Here is a 21,815-nt window from a genome sequence, read left to right on the forward strand (position 1 = left end):
GTCTTTACCATGGCATACTTGTGGATGATGCTGAGACTGGCTGGCCCAGCTCCTGCTACTTCTCTTCTCTTCTCTCGTGTGGTCATGCAATAAGAGTGGGAAACAGATGTGGCTGAAAGCTAACAGTTCCCTTCTTGGGAGGGAGGGGAAGGGAGACAGGTCAGTGCAGTGAAAGGGGGCAGCTGGAAGGTGGCCCCAGCCTGCAAAAGGGGAGGGCAGATCTTCAACTTTCAGCACTGGCCCACACAGATTGAATTAAAGCAGCTGAAGTTGAAGAAGAATATTATTCAAGTAACCAAGTTGACCACTGGACCACAGCAAGGTTATTGTCCTTGCTAATTGTATTTATTGCAAGATAGACAGAGTTCTTTAGAAGAAGGTGCTATTATTTCTGACTAGTAAGACTATTTCCTTGTAAATAAATGTCAGCTGAGCTGGCATCCTTCACCTGTTTGAATTCTGCTTTTTCTAGCAGTTGCATGGGAACCACTGTACAGCTATATTAATCTTACAAATACTATATGTTAAAAAAAAACCCCAAACAAACCAAAAATCCACCTATAATGCAAAACCACAACATCCACCCCCAAAACAAAGAAGCAAACAACCTCCTCACCTGCCAACAGGTACCAAAAAGAGTGTAGCAGGAAATAACATCATCAAGGTGAAGGACATATGAGCTGAGTATTAAGAAATAATTACAATAAGATGAATTATCATAAGGAACTACCGGGAAAAAAAAAGCACTGATTTCAGAAAACCTTGTTCAGCTTAGTATAAAATAATAAAACTGTCATTTTTGCTTTATAGTTAGTGATCCTTTTTGCTGTACTAAAATTAAATCTCCTTAGTCAATATAGCAATAAATATACTCTACCTGAATTTCTCTGAAAAGTAGACCCACATTATAATTTGAATTAGTTAGCTGAGGCTTATGGAAAACCTAATAAAAAGATATTTGTGCTAAAACAATAGACATATACAGTTTTGCTATATGGGATAGGAGAATCCATGTATTGTGTGTTATATGTATGTTTTGGTAGCTGTGTGTTCAGTTGTACTGTGTTATGACTTCAAAGTTGAATAGGTTTAAAGTCTTAGAGGTGATATTTGGGTTTTACTTATTTAAGGAAACTTTAATGACTTTTCAAGTTTAACTTGAGAAATATGGAAGTATTGTTTGAGGACTGAAGGATTATATGAACTTGAACACTGACAAAAGGTAATATAAAAATAAAGGCCTTTGAAAAGTTGTATTTCTTTGTGCCAAAATGCAAGACCTCTAAGTGCCATAGAAACTTTAAAGCTCTGCTTGACAAGGGCTGAATTAACAGTAATGTTGGATTTGTGAAGCCAAATAAAATATTTTTGTTGTGACCGTTAATTGAAAATGAAAATTAATCTTTCTGGGACTGTGTGGCAATCTGTCAGTTATGTTCTTATGAAGGGAACAAACCATTTTATGGGGGCCTTTCAGTGTATTGTAGGAAAAGGTCACGTTCTTCAAGGTTTTGCCTTGTAGAGCTAAATTTCAAGTTACTTTTTTACTGTTCTTGAAGACAACAATTAGCATTGTTTACCATCACAGGGCTTGAGAAATGTGAAGTAAGCTGCAGTATTTTTCAATGCAGAAGTTTTAGTTGAATTTATTACCTGTTTGCTGCAATGAAGGACTAGTTAGCCGTGCTAACTAACATTCTCTACAGGCAATGTCACGGCTTGCTGTGTTTCTGTAATTCTAGCTACCGAGCTCAAAATATGGAGGTAGAGCAGACAAAAGACCTATTGATTCAAGCTTGGTTTTTCTCCATCTTTCAAGGGAATGTATGCTACTTATTGTCTGCACAGTAAGGGAGGATGAAACCTTGTTTGTTGGTGACCATGAAGAGTTAATTTTTAGAGAGTTTTTAAAGGCTATAGGCTAATATTTTTGTTAAGTATTTCTTATTAATTTAATACTCAGGAGGTCGACTGAGTCAGATGTAGATACTGTGCGTTGACAGCTTCTAGTGGGCTTCTAAGGAAGCTATATCTCTTGGGAAGTCTGGACTTGCTTGGCTGCTCCTTTGCTTATCAGATGAAAGAATTCAAATGTAACTCAGTTTCTTGCTGCCTCCATAAAACGGGAAGGTATCTGGTCATTTCTTTTTGTTTTAGAGCAACAACTATAATTATTAAGTACTTTATCAGGTAGAATTGAAATAATTGAAACAAAAACCATAAGATCTCTTGATTGATGAAAACAAACCCAAGTAGTAGCCTGTATTATCAAGTCCCTGTTAATTGTGTCCCCCTTCCCACGGCTGTATTTCAGGTGTGTGGGATATAGCAGACAAATATAAATTAGATTTCTTGGTTCTTTTCATATATTGTTAAGGTAGCCTCAGTTACATTAAAGCTATGTGCAGGACAACAGCTGCTTTTTAAAACTCAAACAATCCATTGTGATTGTGTGTGTGGGTATATGCATACATACACATGTACACAGAGAACCTACTTGTGTTGTTTTTAGGTGTTGGATTTTCTAGCTATTAATATCACAATACCTGTCAACCTAACAAATTATAGGTTTGACCTCACAAACTGAATTTCTAGCTCAAACACCATGACAGCACTTGATTTTGCACATGCTGGAATGCCTGCATCTTCCATTGGCTACAGTTAGAACTGTAGGTGTTGAGAATATTTGAACATTAGTTTATCACGTGGAAACATGAAAATTAGAGACAAGCTATGGAACAGTTCACAGAGATACTTGGCATACAAGGAATTAGGGTTTCCAGAATAGTCTTTCATAAAAGGTTTTTCCAAGGATCTACTCATGTGAAAGAGGTGATTCCTTAAAATGTGTGTATCATTTTAAATAATGTGGTAAAGGTTTCATATCCACAGTCCTTGTATACATTTTTGTTATTCGAAAGCTTAATTTTCTGGGACTCTTCTTTATGGTAACTTTCACAAAGTGTAAAAAATGTTTGAAATGTAACAGTGGTTTTATTTTTATAAAATGTACTATTTTATGCTTACAAAGTTGATAAGAAGTGAAAAGGTTGTGTTCAATCTCTTAATTTCCATTAAGAAGTAGTACAGATTTTAATGTTGCCATGCAGTGCAGTCACCTAGGAATATTTTTTTTAAAACACCATTACTCTTTTTTAAATGACTGTCTGTGCAATAACTGTGCAGAATGAACTCTGCCCTATTTCCTCTGCCTTCTGTTGTGAGTTTTTCTCTTTTCTTTGCCCTGACAGTATAGAATGTAATATCTTGAAAAGTGATTCTTTTTCTCGTTCTACCCAAAGCAATGTAGTGATGATTTTATCTGATGAGTTTGTTGAATTTGATGGATAATTTATAAAGTGAAATGTTATTTACAATAAAATATAATACAAAAGAATACATTTTCAGGATAGAGATTTAAACAATAAACTGGATAGTAAATGCAATTTATGGTGATGAGATTTGAACTGCTTTTGTAGTAACCAGGAAGCTTCACTGATTTGTGGGGTTTGTTCTAAACTACTCCTCAGTACTGGGGAAACAATGTATTTTTAATAGACAAAGTTAATGAATTTAATACAAAACTGAAGAGTGCCCATACTCAAATATAATGTGGTGCTCCAAGTAGGAAATATGTTCGTATTTCAGAGGACATTTGGATTGTTTAGCACACCTAAACCTCCTTCATGAAAACTCATTCAAGAGACTTGTTTCAGTACCTTTTTTCTTATTGTAAAGATGAGCTCATGAATATTTTTACTGTCAATATCTATGTCAAACTGTTTTCTGAACAAACAAAAAGTATTAAATAGGTCTGTCAGCACTCTGTTAGCCCCACTGAGACAAAATGCATCTTTACAAATATGTAAGTGCTGACTAAACAAATTCATTATATCTGAAGCAACTGTATGTTGGACTTTACCCAGCACATTTGAAAGAAATTAATAGTATTTCTGTTTCTGGTTGTGTTACAGATGTGATGGAAATCCAGACTTTGCTATGCAGGAGTAGTCACTTTGAGAAGTACCTCCTTGCACACAGGGTCATTTAAACAAACAGGGCTGCTTGTTATGAAAAGTGAAAATTAACAGGAGAAAAAGTATGACTTTTAAAAACAAGATGCTTAAGGATAGTGTATAGGTATAGTAAATAGGGATTTATTTTGGTAACCTTACTGTGGATGGGTTTGAGCTCTGTTTCTGGGCATGATTCACAGGTTTGGAATATAATCAGGCTAGAGTTTACACCAATTTGATTACTTTATATAAAGTTTATACGAGTCTGTTCCTAAGGATGCACTAACAGCAACAACTGGAAAGTAGATTTTTAAATATGCTAAAGCTATAGAGAAAGCTCTACCAAATATTTGTGAATTTAGCTCAAAGTGGGTTTGGATGCCCAAGTGTTCCAGCCAGTGTTCCATAAATTTCATTTGCAATGCTTTGCTGTTACCCATTTAAAATTATCAATGTTGAGAACTGCTGATCACTACTTAGGCATTTTCTCTATCATCCCCAGGAAAGATGTCTAGAGACCGGGCTCTGAGGAAGCAGCAGCAATTGAATAATTTGGTAGCAGCGGTGACAAAGCTTGCTAAGCCTGGAGATGTGATTGTGGATTTTTGCAGTGGAGGGGTAATGTATATTTTTGTTTACATGATGCAATTTCTTTCAGCTTTCGTCTTTGCAGTTCTAGGTGGTTGCTGCCACAAAGCAAAGCGAAAATACAAATACTGAAATTTTAGCTGCTTTCAAAGGTTCTGTCACTGGTTAGGGGATGCTTATCATGTAATGAGTCAACAACAGGGGACACTGAAAAGTCACTCAGGTTTTGTTGTTTGTTTTTGTTTTCACAGGGCCATGTTGGAATTGTTCTTGCTCACATGATGCCATCATGTCAGGTAAATTCTAAATAAAAAGTACAGACAGTATGAGGTTTTGGTCTCTGGTAATCATCTTAAAAAGATGTGCATGTAAGGAGAATAAATATGAAGACACAGTTGTCTCAGCAGAGGATTTAGATTTGAAACATGCAGATTTTTAGCATAATCCCAAATGTGTGTGGTGCTTTTCTGAGAAAACAGAAGTTATAGGAAGATATAAAATATTTGCAAGCTGATTGATATTGGCAAGTATTAAATACCTTCCATTGTTGTTGGCTTTCCTGTTAATAATTGTGGAGATCTCAAGCTCTGCCACAAGTAATTTAGAGGTTTTCTCAACTAAACTACAAAGTTTTGTACTTGTTGGTAGTTTGTACATTGATTTCTCAATATTATTTTGTCTTACTTTCTCCTATGTATGAAATCTAGGTGGTGCTCATAGAAAATAAGGAGTTGTCTCTGATCCGTGCTAAAGACAGAAGTGATGAACTAGGTTTAAACAACATCTGGTTCATTCAAGCAAATTTGGACTATTTTAATGGGACTTTTAACATTGGGGTAAGTGATTATACCTTTTCTGCATCAAAACTTCAGTGACTGGTTAATTATTCTTAAAACAACTAAAATACCTGAGAGAAGAAAATTCTGTATGTCCTTACAGACAGGTATTTTTGATGCTATGAGAAGCACCTGTGTTATATTGATCTGTATTAAGTTAGTTTTGGATTTATTTGTTGCAAATTGGCATCACTTTTGTATTGCATGAGTGAAGAAAGAAATGTCTGCTCCAGTCAAATACAAATATATGAATGCTGCCTGACCACGTTGAAGAAAAAGTGGGGTAGATTCTTGGGTTTAGTCATGGCATTTTAAAATCAGTGATTCAGTAAAGGATATACTCTGAAGAAGGTTTTGAAGGTGGGAAGAGAAGCATACTGTTGCTCAAATTAAGCCTGAGTACAGTAAAGTGAGATCAGAAGTGTAGTTAGGTGACAGTAAAAGCATTTTAAGATCAAGCAAACAAGAGTACACGAAGCAAAACTGAGAAGGAACTATCATGACAGAGAGAATGTTATATTTATGATACATAAGTGTATTCAATGTGTAACGTATACTCGAGCTATATTTATAAAGGCAGAATGATATCTCAGTTTTGTAGGACTTGCACTGAGCACTCCTACTGCAGTCAACAGGTGATATTCTGACTCCCAGTTAACTGTAAATGAGCAGACCACAGCAGGAATCTGAGTTCTGCAGGAGCAAACTAGTTGATTTGAATACTGATTCAAAGCATCTGTGTTGGACCCTAAAAGTAAATGAGATGAATGTCCTCTCCAGAATTCTGCAGCCCTAGTGAAGAGTAAGGCATAAATAGTCTTTTGTAACTCTGTCAAGATTCCCGTCTTCCAGTTTTATATTCTGTTAATAGAATATGAACTTTTGCAGAAAGCCCCAAGCTTTCAGTGCAAGTCTGACTGTTCTTTAAATCATCCATCCAAAGGCCTTTTTTGGCTGTAGCTGAGGACACTTAATGCTGAAGGTTTATGGTACATGAACAGTGCTGTTTAACTATTTGGTTGGTTTATTTAATAAAGGAAAAGAAATATAGTGCAGGAGAAAGAGGAGAGAATAAATAATTTTAGCCCAGTTCTTCCAAGTGTAAATTTCCAATTGTCTAGCTTTATTTTCTGTGCTACATTGTCATATAAATCGCAGTGGATGAACTAGAGATCTACTTCAAAAAATCAGGATCTCATGAATAATTTACTGAATTCTGTGTGTGAAATGTGTAATAGTTTTTTGGTAAAATGAGTCTCCAATTTTGTGATCATTGGAGTTCCTGTCTTCAGTTTTGGGGGGCTATTTTTAACATTAATACTAAGTTAAATATCTCCATGGAGTTTTTATTTAATGAAAAAGTGTTACATTCTCTCTTAAGTTTTGTGACAAGGAAAATATTGAAGTATATGTCAGAAAAATTCACGTGGAAATTCTTCATTTCCAGGCCTGTGATTTCAGTTTCTTTGACTTGATTCTGTAAACTATTCAACAGACAAACCTGGAGCTTTCCCTTTCAATCAATCTCAGCTTCAGAATTAGTTTGTATCATACCATGAGTCACTCTTCTGGATTAGCTCATTAACTCAGGATTAACTTTCCTATGCAGCTACATTTAAGACAGGAGCTGGCTGGTTTACTAACCAGTAGCACAAGTGTTTGGTGTGTTTGAAGGTAAATAATGCAAAGTTTAGATGTCATAAACACTGGTCTGATACAAAAAAGACAATATAATACCATAATACATAGTTATGAACAAAGTGTGGCAATGCATCATTTCTAAACCCATCATCTGAGGCTTGTAAAGCTTGTCACTCATTGCAAGACTTCACCATTTTCAGTAAGACTGTACAGTGTAAATGTGAGAGTGGACATGATAAGAAGTTCACTGGTTATAGTACTTGAAACTTAAAGAGGTATAGAAAAATGGATGTGACTAATGCTTTTGGTATTAGTTTGAAACGTGTTTATATGCATTTTATTTACCTTGACATCAAATCTGCATTACTTAGCTATTTTCTTATCTGTTACCTGCCAGAAGTTCAAAAGCAGGTTAAAAAAAAATTGTCAACTACTTCCGTTTTGCTCCACATAAAATTTCTGCCCTTGTGGATTGTTGTGGTAATGAAGATAAAGGTTCTGAAACAACCTGTTTGAGTGCCAGACGTACTGGTACATTGTACTACTACATGTTGTAGTACAGCCACCAACCACAATAAAGGATTTCAGTCTAAAAGTGAGAGCTTCCAAATATTTGTTTGCAGTATTCATTTACATGCCACACCCGGAGGAGTCTTTGAGATCTTAGTTGTTTTTAATACTTCTATAGTACTCCCAATATCTCAGCTAATTTATGAGAACAAGTTGAAAAGTTTAAGGTTTGTTTGGGAAGGAGTGTATTTTTGAGTGCGTTGAGTTCTTTTCTTTTTAAGATCATTAAAGTGAGTCTGAGGTTTCATGAACCTGAGCCTGTTCTGGGGAGTTGTGGTGCCAGAGGAGTAATACAGGGCAGTGGTCTCACACTGCGTTAGCTCTGTTGCTCTCTTCAGGGGTCACTTGGGTTTGCTGTGTCTACAGATATATGGATTTGTGAACCAAATACATTGTCTGCATTAGTCCTCACTTCTTATTTTTTTTCAGATAGTTTAATTTATAGAATATCCCGAGAAAGCTTTGTCTTGAGTTTTATTTGTGATTTTTTTGCTTAACTAAATTGATTCTGAGAAACTGAAAGAAGAAGTCAGTTGGTGTAAAAGTTCCTACAGGCTCAGCAAAGCTACTGGTTTTATCTGCTGCTGTTTTAAGGTCTCTTTTCCAAACATGCAAGCAAAGCAGATGTCTTTGTTTTCTGCTTGGATAGATGAGGAAGTAACTATAGTTATATTCCATGATAATCTAATAGCTGTGATATTAAAAAATCTATTTCTGATGTTAAACTAGTTTTATTTTTGTTGTTAAATTCATACAAGCAGAAAACTTTAATTTTAAAATTATTTTCTTACTAATATTTTAATGTTCTGCTTGAGACAAGAATATTTGTTACCATCTGTATGCAGTTAAAGTTCAGTTGATGATTAATGGTCTGCTCAGCTGAGCTTACATCAAGCAGTCTGCCAACAAAAAAGTCTTTGTTTTAATCTATATCTGAGAGCAAAGTTTTTATCTTTCAGTTGCTGTACCCTGAAAAACAACTTTGAACCCTGAAATCTGAGCTTTGTAGTTTTAAACCTTTTTCCTAAATTTACAGTGAACAAAAAGCAAACAATGCAGTTTTACAAATCCACACCGTTGCATAAAATTAAAAATGTGCCTCAAAATGTGCTTAGTTTAATGAAAACATAGAGCAATGTGTATGCACCAGGCTTACTCTTTGAGCTACTGATTACGTGGAAGAAGGCAGAGAAAGTAATGCCTCCATTTCACCTGGCCCGTTTGGTATCACAGGTATTGATAGGAGAGAGCTGCTTGCCTTCCCTTGCAATATATTGAGTACAGCAATGACTTGCTTTTCTGTAGGAGAGCATGAAGAATTTCTGTGCAACCTGTGTGTTGCCCAAACACACATCAATGCTCGCAGGTAGCTGTGGTGATTGAATGGCGTTCTAGTTTTAGTTTGAGAGCCCATCGCTAAGAAAAAGAAAGAAAAGAATAAGGAGAAAAAAAAAAAAGAAAAGGAGGGGAAGTTGTATTTGGTGCTTCCCCTCCCCACCAATTTTTGTTTTCTGAAGTTTTTACACAATACCTTACAATCAAATGATCAAAATCTATGTGTAAATGTTGTCCTTTAAATGTGACCTTCAGGTATATCTGTTACTTTTCTTACTGGTAAGTTGAAATCCAGTTTTGAAATAGTTCTTTGTATTTCAAAGTCCTTTTTGCTTGACAAAAACTTCTGTCTAATCACCACAGTAGTTTTTCTTTTAATAACTTTCTGGATCTTCGTTCTTAATTTATTTGATATCACAATGCAGTGCACCTACCTTTTGACTGCTTTTGGTGAGTGACCCTTGTTCAGTGTTGATAGTACCCTTGTTAATGGAATAGGCCATAAATTTTCCTCAGCATAGATATGAAGGAGAGGAATGAAAAACTGAGGAATTAAGGACCAGGCCTTTGGCATAAAAGCTTTCATTGCAAAAACTTCCTCATATGTTTAAGTAACTTGGTCAACCAAAAAAATACTGCAACAGGATTGTATTTAGACTATTGCTGTAAAGAATTTGCTTGTTTGTTTTTTGTTTTTAATGCTCTAGGTGGCTCTGCATGCATGTGGTGTGGCAACAGACATGGTGATCGACCACTGCATCAAAGCACGGGCAGCCTTTGTCATCTCACCTTGTTGTTATGGCTTCATTCAAAACACAGTGAAGTTTAAATATCCTCGAAGGTAAACTAAAGCTAACAAGACAAGCTTTAAAACATGAACTTAAATGAAGGAAGAAAATACTAAACATATAGAATTAATCAACTGAAGATCATTGCAAGTGTCTAGGCTAAATTGGTTCACAGATACAATGCAACTGTTTCCTCCTGTTTCTCTTTGCAAACCTGTCCTGAAAGGGAGACAGATTGGTAATTCCTGGGTTATTTTTTGTCTGGATTTATCTTTTCATAGCTCAGAAGACTTTATACCATCAACATAGTAGATACCGTATGTGGGAATCTGTGTAATACCCAGACCTTTTACCTTGAAATCACAAAGTTAATAGAAAACTCATGAAAATTACTGTAAGAAGGGGAATTGACATTTTAATATTGGAGAAAGATGTAGGCAATCAGCTTAAAGAAATGGATCTGCTTTATACCACAGTTTACTGCGTGTGAAACTCTTCTGATTTATTCCCAAGTAGACAAGCTCTCCTGTATTTCAGTTCATATTTTTAATACTTTTTCAATGGACTGTGTCGTTATTTTGTCGTCTTCAGATCTGCCATGTTGGAGATACTTATATATCTTAGGCTTAAGAATTTTAATGCCTGTGATATAAATAAAAGGAAAAGGTAAGCATAAAGTGGCAGAAGATAAGAGGCTAACAGCTTTCTGAGGCAGGAGTAGATGGGGGAAGAGGGTTGAGGGGTTTTTTTTTCGTAAAGCTGAGCTTTGCATTTTGGATGTCCAAAATGAATCAGATTTAATTCTACTAGGATTTACAACATTGTCTTAGGTATATATTTGCTAAAATAAGAAATTGAAATATGCTGTCTTAAAAGGAATCGACAAATTTAAAAGAATCTTATGCATCCATGTTAAATGGATGTTTTTTCATATTTTTCTATAATATTGAAGTTTGCTGTCACAGAAGTGCATGGAGAGTAAATATTTAGAATTTGTCAGTTTGAAAAACTTTGCATTTAACAGTGTTTTCTTAGTCAGTCTTATTCTTCCATCTCTTTATGTGTGTCCCTTTTTGTTTTCTCTTGTGACACAGTAAAACAAATAAGTATTCTTAAGGAAGAGGCAATAAAATTTTAAGCCTTCTAAAGTTAGCAGGCATATAGCATTTCTCTGTTGACTTGTTTTAAAATTGCCTGGATACTGTTTAATTTTTGACCAGTTGTGGTTTTAGATCATGAAGTCTGGAAATGCTCAATAAGTTAGAAAACTTTTGTTGCTGTAGATGTTGCAAGAATGTAAATTATGGTTTTGTGTTTGCTAAAATTTTGAATATCACATCATAAGCCTATGTAGAAAATTATCAGCCCTAGCTCGAGCTACATTTTAGAGTTTGCTTTTTCTTTTTGCCTTATTTGATATGATCATAAAACATGATAGCCTGTCCATATCCCCATATTGCCTGTGTTCTGTACTCAATTCCATTGTAAAGGCACTTTTGTGATACAAACAAAATATGCATGTCTAGAGGTTGTGTACATGTAATATGAAGTATTTATGTGACAGTGTGGAAACACCAGTAAATCTTTGTTTGTATTTATAATGATTTAAAGAGAGAACTTTTATGAATAATACAACAGAAAAAAAAAAAGACACCACCAAATAAGTTCTTCCTTTTCTAGTGAACTAGAACTGTAATGGTTTCTGGGTTTTTTTGAATGCCTTTTTGTAGGGTACAGATATTGCTATTTTGTTTAAAATGTGTTCAAGTATGTAATGATTGCTCTATTTTCCACCTCTGCTTTTTTAGATGTTAATTGAATCGGTCTTTTTTTTTTCAGTCATCAGTTCAAAGAAGTTTTGTCCTACAAGGTATGTAAAAGGTTTGGGGAAGGGTTATGTGCAGTTTCCTGCATTTCACTGGGTCATCTTCTCAAATGAAATAAAGTGGTTATCTTTTAATTGCAAGGAGAAGCATGTGTTATGTGAAATGTTCATTAGTATCACAGATGTCATTGTGTAGCTTTCTCTCCACCATTCCTTTTTTAAGGCTTTTTTTCTTCAATAAAATTAAATAGTTTCTCCACAAAAGAACTTTTTTTTTTATCATAATGTATAAGCGAGCCATTCCTAAGATACTTCAACATGTATCAGTTAACAATTACAGGATACCAATTTATTTAGGTCTTAAATACAACTGTTTATACTGTTGAAATGCCTGATAATATTTTAGGTAAAATTATTGCTTTTATAGATATATTTTTTGATAAACATTAGATTTCGCCCCCTGATTTGTGTCTTGAAGATTGGACATAGTGAGTAGGAAGAGCTTATACTCATCAGCAAGAATTTTATACAGTGTTGTTTTAAAAACATTATTCAAAATTATTTCAAAAATATTCAAATGTGGTTTGACCCTGGGGAGCCAGAGTCTGTGTGGAGATAGTCTCAGAGAAAAGTGGGAGAAAGAATCAATGAGGCATGCAGATCTGACAGAATGAAGATAACAGATAACAGGGGAGTGAAAAAGGACAGGAGCAGAGAGGTGGGCAGCAGACAACTGGTACTGATCTGTTAAGCTTTGTCTAGTGCGTTGGAACTAGTTAGTGATGAGCAACCAGAAGTTTGAAGGTTAGACGCACTTAATGTGGCATGGAAAGAATGTTTCCATTTGAGAGAAGCAAGGCTATTACTAAGTTTACATGTCAAATCCCAGACAAGGCTCTTGGTGTTTACAATATAGAAATGAATTTTGGAGATGCAGAATAAACCTTTGTAACAGAAATGTGAGAGAGATGGTATTTCTAATATCCAGATGGGTTTTGGGACATTGAGCATAGCAGAGATGCTATATGTAGCAGGAAAATTGAGATTATCCTTTTTAATCCTCAAGTAAGAGGGCATTTAAAAACTTCATATAATTTCCAGCCATTTTATGTAGGGAAGTTCAGTTATCTGGTAATACGCTAATCTTATCTTCATGACGCTTTATGTACACTTTACTAATTTACATGGAAATAAATGCCCTTAGATTGGGATGATAAAAGCGGCACAGTGGATTTGGACCTGCCTTTTTTTTTCCCCTTGATTAACATTCTTTTCAACACGTTTATATGTTTCTAACACCTAATCATGAAGAACTCGGGTTTCAGTTCAGAAGAAGTTTATTTACTAACTTATTATTAAAAGTAGACCTGTTGACAGTAGAGAGCAAGATGGTGACAACAATAAAGTCAAGGATGCCTAGACTAGGATAGTATCTATAATCTCATTAAAGCTCAGTGAATTTTTTTCTTAATCTGTTAATCCATGGAGGTTTAAATCACAGGGTTTGTCAACACTATAGAAGTTCCAGCATTTTATTATTTGTGTTGCAGAAGGGCACAGGGACCAAGGACAATGTTAAAAATTATTGCTGCTCTTAATAATGTAAGCGTCTATACAAATGGTCTAGGCTGGTTGGTGCCTCAAATAATCCTAGTTATAAATAACTTTTGTTATACAGCTAGCTATATGCATTTTTATATTTCATATTAATAAATTGTTACAGGTTATTGGCTGGTAGCCAAAGCTGCCATGTGTTAGCCAGACATTGTCTGTGTCACCCCCCTCCAATTCCCATTTTAAATTCATTTCTCTTATCTTTCATTTTGGTGAGATCTAAAAAGATATCCAGAAGTCTGGCAGTTCCAAAACTTTTTTGATGAGAGCATTATGCTGTAATTCATTAGTTTATAGCTGCAAAGAATAAGGTTATGATAGCTGTGGATTTTTACTATGATACATTTTGGGACTATTTGTCAAGACACTCTCCCCATAGGAGAACTGGAAAGTAAAACTGAATAACTTTGCACATACAGCTTTGAAAACTTAATAGGAATTGAAGGTGTGGGTGTTCTAGTAAGCAAGTTAACTGTTTATGACACACAAAGTTTGGGCAGTTTATAATTCTTATCTTCATTATTTTAGAAATGCTTTCCTTCTTATTTGTACCAACAGGGAATGTGACAATTTAAAGACTGTGTCATGGGGAAACAATGCAGTCATGACTTAGGCTCTAGTTTAACTTTTTGGATCATCTCTGTAGGAAGCCAAGGCATTAGAGTCAGTCCAGATTTTCAGGTTAAGTGGCGAGTCGGGTGAGCTGAGAACCTGATGTTGCAGAGGCGGGTTATGTTGGGTGCCTGAAGGCTGGTGAGGGGTTCTGTGCTAACGTGGATCTTCTTCCTTTCCTCTGAATCCCTCTTTTTCTCCCCACACTGCCTATCACTGCTTCTTCTCTCCTAACAGCAGCCACATTGCCTGGGGCTCTCCTTCTCCTCCATTCTCCAGTAATCATACCTGGGTTTAACATTTTCAGCTCTTTAGTACTACAAAAATAGCCATATTTGATCTGAACTGACTGGGCATAACATGTTTAAGTCCTAAACATGTTATAACTTGTTCTCATATGGAGCTGTGAGCTGAAAACATTCATGTGAATGAGCTGTACTAGGGAACAAATATCCCTACCTCAAGATATTGTAAATTTATTTAAATGAGTAATATTTGAGTATCAAGTAGCGATATTTTTATTTATAATACATGGGCAAACTTTTTGTGGTCAGGTGTCTATTAAATTTGTGAATTGGATGGAGTGTACTGTGGAGGGAGTTACCATCTTGATTTAATATAGATGGGATTTCATTCAGGTTTTTTGTGAAATGAAGACTTTTGGACGTTTATGTCCCCCTAATAAAAAGCAGGAGTAAGTGTCCTTACTTCAGGATACTGAAGGAAGCTGAAGGATCCTCAGGTGAAGTTGCTCTCTCCATCTGTTACAGGAACCAAATCTTTAAAATCATCATTTTATATCAGGCAAGAATAAATAAATAAATAAAAAGTTTTCTTTTTGTTGCAAGACACATGTCCTTTTTTCAGAACTATAGCTCTGAAGCTTTGCTTAGCAGAGCACTTTTTGTTGTTCGTTTCTGTGTTCTCCCCATGACATTATAGGAGACTTGGGGAATGTTGTACAGTTCTAAAATGGTTCTGATTTACTCTGTCCTGTACTTAATATTGCAGCTGTTCCAAAGAGCACAGCTGTCATCAGAGCATTAATTTCATTGCTACACCTTCAAGGCTTTTTCTCTCACCATCTGGCTAACTTGTCTTCCTTGGCTTGGCTTGTCTTTGAGAAACCGTTACGCTAGCATAGGTGGTGTTTTTTGAAGGCAAATGAGGATGGGGTTCTGCCTGCTTCTGCAGTGATCTAAGCAGGGAGTAAGGTGGTGGGGCTAACCCTCCACTGCACCATACCCCTGGGTGACAGGACAGGAAGAAGTCAACAGCAGCTGTTGTAGAAGCCTCTGCAAAAACTTTTAAGCGGAATAGGGATAGTTTGAAAGTGGATTGTGCTTGTAGGAAGCTTTCTTATTCACAGCCAGGTATCTTTTGCCTTCAGGATCAGTTTTGCCTTCAGGATCTTTTGGGTTGATCTTGAATGGATTTGGCAGAGCAGGGGAAGCTTCACCCACAAGATGATACTTCTGGGATTCAGAATCACTGCTTGGGAGAAATGTGCAGTAGTTCAAATCACCTATTTAAGAATTTTGTCCTGGCTGTTTATTGATGCAGAGATGCTGCCACATGATGACTGTGCTAAAAGAAGGCTGTGTTGCTCATCAGTAATTGAAGGCAAAATTAGTCTACAGTATGTCTTTGAAGAATGCTGTCTTGTATACATTGCATCCAATTCAACTGCTGCAGAGAATTAAGAGAAAATTTGGCAAGAAACAAATACTCATGAGTAGAAACGTGGTCATGGTTACAAATACTTGATTTACACACATATTTACAAGCCAAAGCAGTATCAAAATTAGGATTTGCACACAGATAACTTTTCTAGAAATATAGTCTTCCACATGATAGTGGTTTTGATACTTCTAAACATTTAATCAGATTTTTCTTACTTTATTTGGAAGATGGAAATGCTACTGGACCAAATTTCTATACTTTTTTGTGTTTCTAGGAGCACATGATCCTTTGCAGATTTGCTGATCAGACAGCTGTGCAGCTTCCACCTGACCGCAGGCTAATTGGTATGAATTTCTGCAGCTGTTGTGTAAACGATCTCAGTAATGATTTTACCTTGATATATAAAGGAAGAAGTAGTACATTTATGAACAGGGCATTAAGTTGCTGTCTTCACATAACACTTGAAAAATTTGAGTTTCTTCACATTTCACCTCTTGCTGTTCTGAACTATGGCGTGGAAACTCTTTTCTTTTTTCAGAATTACCAATATGAGATAGAGGGTTTGCATTTTACTGATTTTTGTTGCTTCACTTTTTTTTTTTTCTCCCACCATTCTCTGAAAAGAATGAGGTCTTTGTAAAGTTCACTAAAGTCCTGCTATTGCCAGTTCATCTTATATAAAAGCACAGGCTATTCATAGTAGTGATTTTCAGTGTGCATCCTCTGTCCTGCTTGTAATCGCTGGTGATAACTCTCTTAGAAGGGCAAACATCTAATGCCAGCTGGAAACAATAAGGCTAAATTGCAGAGGTTGGGCTAGCTTTGGTACAGGCAGGCTTAAGAGCATACAGATCTATTTGGGCCACCTCATTATTAGGGTCATGATAATAATTTTAGAAAAAAACAGGAAGGTTTTCTGTTGTTTTTTTTGGTTGGTTTGTTTGTTTGTTTTAAATAATGAATAATATTTAAAATCTGAAGACTTTGCCATGAACACGGTTTGGCTAACCCCTTACCTGGGGTACCAGCCTTCCCATTGTGGGGAAACATGTTACAGCTACAGCAGTGCATGACTCAATTTTTACCATTCGGTAATCAGTTCTGTTTCAGGTTTGTACTTCATTGCCATTCTGAGTAAGAGCAGCTGCCTTCTGTTAGGTCGTTTCTGTGCAATTAAGAGCCAAAGTAAGTCGATTCCTGAGATTTTAGTTTCTTGGTCAGGTGTCAATGATTTCTGAGGAAAAGAAATGCAAGAAGCTATCACTAAGATAGCAGGAATTTCATTAGTCAGAAGGACAGCAAAATACATAACACTTCAAATATTTGGAATAAGCAAAGTAATTTCTTCATTATGTGCAATATTCTAGTATTCTTTGCCTTAAAAAAGGGTATAATGTGCTCCTGTCTGGTATTAATGTTCTGATGGAAGCTATAAACTAGCTTCCAGGTCAGAAAAGACAGAAGGGGCTGGGAACTCTCAGGGTATAACTGTGCATTCTTGGCTTGCAAGAAGCATTTAGAAAGTATATTAAAGCAGTAGTAGCAAGTAATGTTTTTAAAAAGCTTAATTTGAAGAATTCAAAGTATTTCCTATACTCACTGCACAAAAAGAAAATAATACAGATTCTGAGATAACTATCTATTTTATAATAAATTTGTCAGCTCTTCTGCTATCATCACAGTATTTGAAAAAAATTTTTTAAGAAGGGCAGTATTCAGTTACCAGTGTAGCACCCCACATTGTCCCCTGCTGCTTGCCAGGTGGACTGAAAATTGGAAAAGGACTCAAAAAACTTTTTTGAAAGGTTGTAACTTTTATCTGTTCTCTATCTCTGAAACTGCAATTTTTTTTCACAAATTTAACTTTTATATGCTTTGCCCTGATAAAAAAACCAAACATAAATCTTATTCCTCTCCCTTCCCCTACATCATTGCCTTTTCTGTTTTAAAGAATGTTTTTTTCTTTAAGTTCCATGTAATACTAATCTGTTTCAGTGAAGATCATTCCCATTTCAGTTCAGTTTCTGGGTTTATGGGAATCTTATTGGGGTACTTTTATGTTTTGCTTGCAAATAATTGAAGATTGAATCAGATCAGTGTACAGCGATGGTGAGATTATTTTTTAATTTAATTTCGTGCAATGCATGATCAGGTATTGAGAAAACTGCATATATTTCATTTAATGAAAATATTCCTGAACAGGTGGAGACTTTTTCTTTTCTATTGTAAATGGTGGCAAAATGACTCGTTCTGCTACTTTTTGAATATTTTAGGATTGTATTGTAAACTGTATTTTAGCAATTTTAGCACTGAATTGATGCCGCTTCAGTGAAGTGATAGATCATTTTGTTTCACTACCTGTAAGCCCCTAAAGCACTAAAATGCAGCATTCTGTCTGTGACTGTCATAGCAGAAACAACACATTTGTCAAAGGAGTTATCACCGATTTCTGGAGTATCTGTGAACGTAAAAATATGCAGTTGAACCCAGTTCCCCTACACACAGCAGTTCCCTCTTAAATGAACAAAGTTCTGTTTCCCATTTTCACTGGACATGTGTGTTTTATCCACTATATGCAGCAGTGGGACCTGAGTGCAAACATACTGAATGGTTTTGTGAACATCGCTACAGCCCACCTGATTTATTCTGTCTCATCACAGAACTGCTCCATGTCTTACTGAGGCACATGATTGCTCACACGGTCTTACTGAGAGCACCCGGGGACCCAGGCCCCAATTCTGACAATCCCAACTGCCCCTTAGTGTGTACACTTTGAATAATAATGATATCGCTCTCAGTGGCAGGAGTGTGTACGTGCCATTTTGTTCAACCAACCGCAGAAGGTGACTTTCTATGAAACCACAAATGTAGGAGAATAGTGTCACAAGAAGTAATTTATGGGTATCTATCTTGGTTGGTTATATAAACTGGTAATTTCTCCCTGCAACACATAAATCCATACAGGACTGAGTTTGACAGCTTTTTTTTCAGGCCTAACCATATTATTGTATCTCTAAATTGTCTCCTGCCCAATTACTAGCCCTCCCAAATTCCAAGCCACCAATAGAACAGAGTCCAAATGTCATAATGTTGGTGAAGTCAAAGTAGTGAATTTCTTTTGTAACTAACGAATTCAGCTGAGAAGGAGAAAATACTTCGGGCCATCGGTTTGCTGTGGAAAGACAGAGTAGATTGGACTGAGTACTGTATTAAAGTGTGATATGCACCAGCTGCTCTGAAATACAAGGATACTGAGGAGGGGCATGTTTGTGCCACCTACCCAAAACTTCTACAGGCACGTAACAGATGCATACCAGGGCTTGGAATGGTACAGGTACACAGGCTCTGTATATATTCAGGAGAGAGGGGTAGGAAGTTCCAGAGGGTAGTTTGAAATGCCAGACTTGTATCCTGATGGTAAACAGAATAAGTGCTCCTGTCTCTTCCCATCATCTCATATCCCAAATATATTTAACTGTATGATTCTGTCAGGAGCAAGACAAGAGGTAGGATCATTGGCTTTGAGACTGAAGCAGGATTGTGCCTTGTTTGTGATTTGAGACTGTATGACTATTAGTGGTAAAACATTTCAGGGAAGTACTAAATCCTTCTTGCAAGACAGTTTTAAACTGCTAAAAATACAATCTGACAAATCAATTCTGTATTTCAGAATATAATAATTATAATGAGTAAATACATAAAGACAAATGGCCCCATCATCTTGGCATGGCTGTATCATAATACAAACTTCTAAGCAGAAAAAAACTTTGAATTTATTCTTCCCATTTTTTCTGCAGGTAAATCTGAGGTAAGATTAGTTTTCATTAGTAATTTAGTATTTTTGTTTATAAGCAGTTACATTCTTAAGTCTCAAATCCATTACACTGGATCACTGTTCGGTATTTTAATCTTTCATTGATATTTTATAACCAGAGTTTTTCAGATTTTAGATGAAAGTACAGGAGTTATGGTTGTAAAGGGAGTGGAAGTTTGGCAGTTCAGAGAGCTACGGGGTAAACTAGGCATTTTTTTCTTCCTCTGGCTTTTACATTAATGCATGGATTTTTCTGTAAGTTTTGAGAATACTTAAAAATAGTTGTGCCTGTTATGTTTCTCCATATATAAAGAGTTAATAATCTTTCTCAAGATCTTTGCTAAATGAGGGTTACAAGTCATGGATGTGATTTAGAACTATTAATGACTGTCTATTTGAAGTAATGCAGATTAAGATAGTTTTTTAAGTAGCTTTAGAACTTATTTTTTAGATGACTTACTGATGTGTTTTCCTAACATTGAATATTGAAGTGCACATTTCTGATAACTTTTCTACATTTTTAGAGTTTCCATGCTTTCTTTTGCTCTCGTTTTAGGAAAGCAGTGTATGGGGCTTGTGGATCTGGATCGGGCATGGGCTGCAGAAGAACATAACTACTCTGTCCAAGTTATATCTATGGAGCCAGAGAGCTGCTCTCCAAAGAACAATATGTTTGTGGGCATCCCTACTTAGGGTGTGAAACTTGCATTTGATTTGAGGTTGAACATAAATCTTCAGTGCATAATGACATCCAGCAAATACAAGCATAGCTGGGAAACAGACATCACACATCTTGAACGCATTGCATTCAGAAAAGGAAGCAGCACAAAAAGTCTTAGAAAGTGAACTGCATGCAGAGCATCACAAATCGTACTTGCAATATATCATTAAGCAACTTTTGGTTCTCTTACTGAGAAGTTTCTGGGTCTAACGACTGTGCATGGAATCATATCCATCTGTAAAGGTTTAGAAAAAAGTTGGTCTCATTGAAGGGAAGGTGATTTCCTTTTTAGTAAAGCTGTCTTGGCTGCTTCAAAATTGCATTTATGGTCAAAACTGCATTTGTGTTCATAAACAGAGCAGTTATCAGCCAATAATGCAGATCGCTAGGGGAACAGAAAAGATCAAATTTATGGTGTTAGTGAAGAACGCTGTGCAACAGGTGGTGGCTTGACTTTGCTGAAGAATTCCATACTGCTGTAGGAAGATTATTTTTAATAAAAGTTCATCAGAATACTTTGGGCATCATTCTGCTTATCAAAAATGTATTCTAACTTACCAATCTTTTTAAAAAGACTTTAAAATTATCTTTAAATATTACACAAGGATTCTGTAACCAGGCATTTGAAAGCGTGTTTAGTTACAGAAAGCAAACCCCTAATTATCCACTTACCAGATAACAGGAGCTAGCGATGATGTCAGTGAATGGATACTTCACTGCCACCTCTGCTAATTGAAGTATATTGCTTCCCATTCTTAGGAAACTTGCTGTCAGAAGAAATTTTTAAGGACAGTTCATGTGTCTATATAAATCATCTTCATTAATTTTATATTCAGTTTAAAATTTTAACAAGTTGCAGTTGTGGAACCATTTGAAAAGATCAACCACAGTCGTGTTACTGTAAAATGAAAATAGATGTTCTTCTGTGCTCTGATTAGTAGGCAGTTTTGTACCCTAATTTAAAATCATCTGTTGACACTAACAGACTGGAAAATAGCTCCTAAGGAGATTTTTACTGCATATTTATGGGTTTGATACATTTATGAATTCTGCCATGGATTAATTTAAATATATCTGAACTTTGGTCATTGTGATCATACCTTCAGTGCATGTGGCAAATGGAATTACAAACAATAGGTATTGGAGGAGAAAAAAGGATCCTGAAATATTTTAATCTTCATGAAACTTATATCTCTAAAAGATCTAAATACTTTTTTTAATGTGAAGAGTGAAGGAAGCTTCACACTTATTTGGGAGCACAAAGATGAGCAAGTAGGTATGAATTGATACCTTTAGCCTTAGTTCTTCACTAGATAATGATGGAGTACTTTTTCCACAACTTTTTATAGTTACAGGAGTAACTGGAGGTTGGAAGAATATATAGCAAATATAAAACATATGGCAATACCAATTGCTTCCAGGATTTTCTCTCGTACTCACCCAAAGAGAACTCAGTTTTTAAGACAGCAATGTGTCAAGTCTGAACATTATTCATGTTAAATTAGTTTATTTGGCTTCACTAAGGGCAGATTGTGCCTGACAAATTTGGTGGCCTTCTATGATGGGGTTAAAGCATTGGTGGATAAGGGAAGAGCAATGAATGTCAACTACCTGGATGTGTGCAAAGCGTTTGACACTGTCCTGCATGACATCCTTGTCTCTAAATTGGAGAGACATGGGTTTGACAGATGGACCACTTGGTGGATAAGGAATTGGCTGGATGGTCTCAGTCAGAGTTGCAGTCAACGGCTCGATGTCCAAGTGGAGAGCAG

At 35.9% G+C, this 21,815-nt stretch overlaps 1 protein-coding gene across 1 annotated transcript in view; it reads left to right on the forward strand.

Moving 5' to 3' along the window:
- GSTCD (glutathione S-transferase, C-terminal domain containing) overlaps positions 1-20,558 on the forward strand; it is a 67,346-nt gene extending 46,788 nt beyond the window's left edge. Inside the window, exons 6-12 of the mRNA XM_010586225.1 lie at positions 4,519-4,634; positions 4,856-4,900; positions 5,312-5,440; positions 9,694-9,827; positions 11,614-11,644; positions 15,783-15,852; positions 19,879-20,558. Of these exons, the coding sequence (XP_010584527.1) occupies positions 4,519-4,634; positions 4,856-4,900; positions 5,312-5,440; positions 9,694-9,827; positions 11,614-11,644; positions 15,783-15,852; positions 19,879-20,015 (662 nt within the window). The 3' untranslated portion in view covers positions 20,016-20,558. The remainder of the gene's footprint in view (positions 1-4,518; positions 4,635-4,855; positions 4,901-5,311; positions 5,441-9,693; positions 9,828-11,613; positions 11,645-15,782; positions 15,853-19,878) is intronic.
- The last annotated feature ends 1,257 nt before the right edge of the window (positions 20,559-21,815 follow it).

The sequence above is a fragment of the Haliaeetus leucocephalus genome, unplaced genomic scaffold, assembly GCF_000737465.1.
Source record: "Haliaeetus leucocephalus isolate CR32 unplaced genomic scaffold, Haliaeetus_leucocephalus-4.0 Scaffold140, whole genome shotgun sequence".
NCBI classification, from domain to species: domain Eukaryota; kingdom Metazoa; phylum Chordata; class Aves; order Accipitriformes; family Accipitridae; genus Haliaeetus; species Haliaeetus leucocephalus.